General features: G+C 38.9%; 1 protein-coding gene across 1 annotated transcript in view; it reads right to left on the bottom strand.

Annotated features, from left to right (window-relative positions):
* Window positions 1-716, bottom strand: part of LOC110020443 — a 4,751-nt gene extending 4,035 nt beyond the window's left edge. The window contains exon 1 of the mRNA XM_020718550.1: window positions 3-716. Within this exon, the coding sequence (XP_020574209.1) occupies window positions 3-585 (583 nt within the window). The 5' untranslated portion in view covers window positions 586-716. The remainder of the gene's footprint in view (window positions 1-2) is intronic.
* Between the last annotated feature and the right edge of the window lie 1,414 nt (window positions 717-2,130).

Genomic DNA, 2,130 nt, shown 5'->3' with positions numbered 1-2,130 from the left:
GCTCGGATTTCGGCGGCCATGGAAGGCTGACCCGACCGGGAAGGAGTCGTTGTAGGAGGGATCGGCATGAACGTAGACTGAATAGAAGCCATGGTGCCCCTCAAAGAACTTCTCCCACAGCGGAACGAAGGGGAGAGGTCCCCTCGTCAAGAACAAAAATGCAATCTTGGGGACTCGTTTATAAGGAAAAGAACTTGTTTTCGGTGCCATGGAAGCTCTCCATAGCAGCTCCTCGTCTGTCATGTCATGTTTGATTTCATTTGGCTCGATGTATCCTTTGAGACCGGTTCGAGCTCTCGGCGGCGGAGGCGGAGGCGGAGGCGGAGGTGAGAGTGGTGGTGGTGACTGGTTATGAGGGGGAAGGGTGGGGGATTGGAGTTGGGAGGGTTGGAAGGGGAAGGGGAAAGGGAAGGAATTGAGGTAGGAGGTGGAGATGATGCCGAAGGTGAGGCCGAAGCCGAAGACGAGGAAGAAAGTGAGGATCTTGGGGAGAAAGGAGATGGAGTTGAGGAAGAGTTTGGGGGATTGGAGGAGTTGGTAATGGTTGTTTTGGTTGGTTGATTGTTCTTGTTGGTGAGGCTTCATTGGATTTGGCTTGGTGTTGATGGTGTGGGAGAGAAGAGAAGAGCAGAGGAGGAGGAGAAGGGGGATGAAGAGTCTGTGCGGCTGCTCTTTGTGGGGAATTTATACTTTGTTTTATTAGCAGATCTAACATATTCGCCCCTTGCAATGCACTCAATTACTTGGATTTCTTCTTTGTTTTATTGGCAAGACGAGTGGAAGTGGTCTCAATTTGGGGGACTTATGATCCAAATTTAATGCATTTACACTGTCGATAAAAAACTTGAAATTATATAAATATATGAACGACAAGAAATAACACGAGCATTATAAAAGAAAATTATTTAAAATAAAATAAAATTGTTATTGTTATTTCTTCCATAATTACCTTCAATCGTCTCTCCCCTTCAATGAAAGTAATTTTTTTACTATGATGTTTTTATGATTCATTTTTTTGTTATTTTTTGACCAAGATGTGATCGTATTTTCATATTCATGAGAGTCGGTAGATCATTAGTTTTAACAATTATCTGATACATGTACATTAGGAATGCACTAGCATGAATCGGTAGGAGATCCAATAGACTAGGAGAGAGGAAAGTGCAACTAAAGAGGGCCGATTGGCAGGAGACCAAATGACTCGCTTAATTGATCGGATGCAACCCTGTCGAATTGAGACTGAAGATCGGTCGGTTGACATCAATCACAATCTTTCTCATATTCATTCACATCCTTAAAAAGAGTAGGTTAATAAATTTCAGATTGTAATACCATAGATGTAGTTCTAAGTCCTCTAAAATGCTCTCCAAATTCTGAATCATGACAAAACCTAATAATACCGTTGACTACTTCAGATGTCACACATTTCCTAAGAATCTAGTCCTTATACTACAAAACCCAATAGTAGAATTTGGCCTCAGAAATGACCTTCTTTCTCTAGTAGTAGGTCAGACCATAGGAAACCATCCTTCGATTGTGCTGGTGCGCTGGTAGTTAACACGAGTGTTTGTATGACACGGGCACGTCGTGAAGGCGGTGTGGGTACGCTGGCTCACTCATTCAAATTATTCGCTCCAATTTGTCCCTTTTCATTCCTAAGCAGCCCCAAACTCATAACATGCCCTAAACAAACAGAAATGCCTTCCTTACACATAATAACATAATGAAATATGCAAAATAAGTGTAAAATAGCGAGATATTCATCACATATTTCATTCGCATCGGTAACCAACCCATTAATCTTTATATTGAACAACATTCTCTTAATTCAGCTTCAAACCAAAGAAAATAAAATCAAGTTGCCCATTTACATATAAATCTTTATTCAATAAATTCATCCAAAAATAAAATTTGAGATGAAATTTCATCAATCAACTCAAGAAAACATCATGCAAGCTCTAAACATTAAAAAAATGAGGAATTTACATTCACAATAAAACATTTATATATCTAAATGCATAAATATTAATGAAATATTTTTAATATGATCTAAAGATTTAAATTTTATCTAAGTAAATATTCAATTTCATTATTGGATATATAAAAAAAATATATTTGTGGTACATATTT

This window comes from Phalaenopsis equestris, unplaced genomic scaffold (genome assembly GCF_001263595.1).
Source record: "Phalaenopsis equestris unplaced genomic scaffold, ASM126359v1 Scaffold000002, whole genome shotgun sequence".
In the NCBI taxonomy this organism is placed as follows: domain Eukaryota; kingdom Viridiplantae; phylum Streptophyta; class Magnoliopsida; order Asparagales; family Orchidaceae; genus Phalaenopsis; species Phalaenopsis equestris.
Note: the sequence above shows the minus strand (reverse complement) of the source record. Positions and strands in the feature narration are given on the sequence as shown.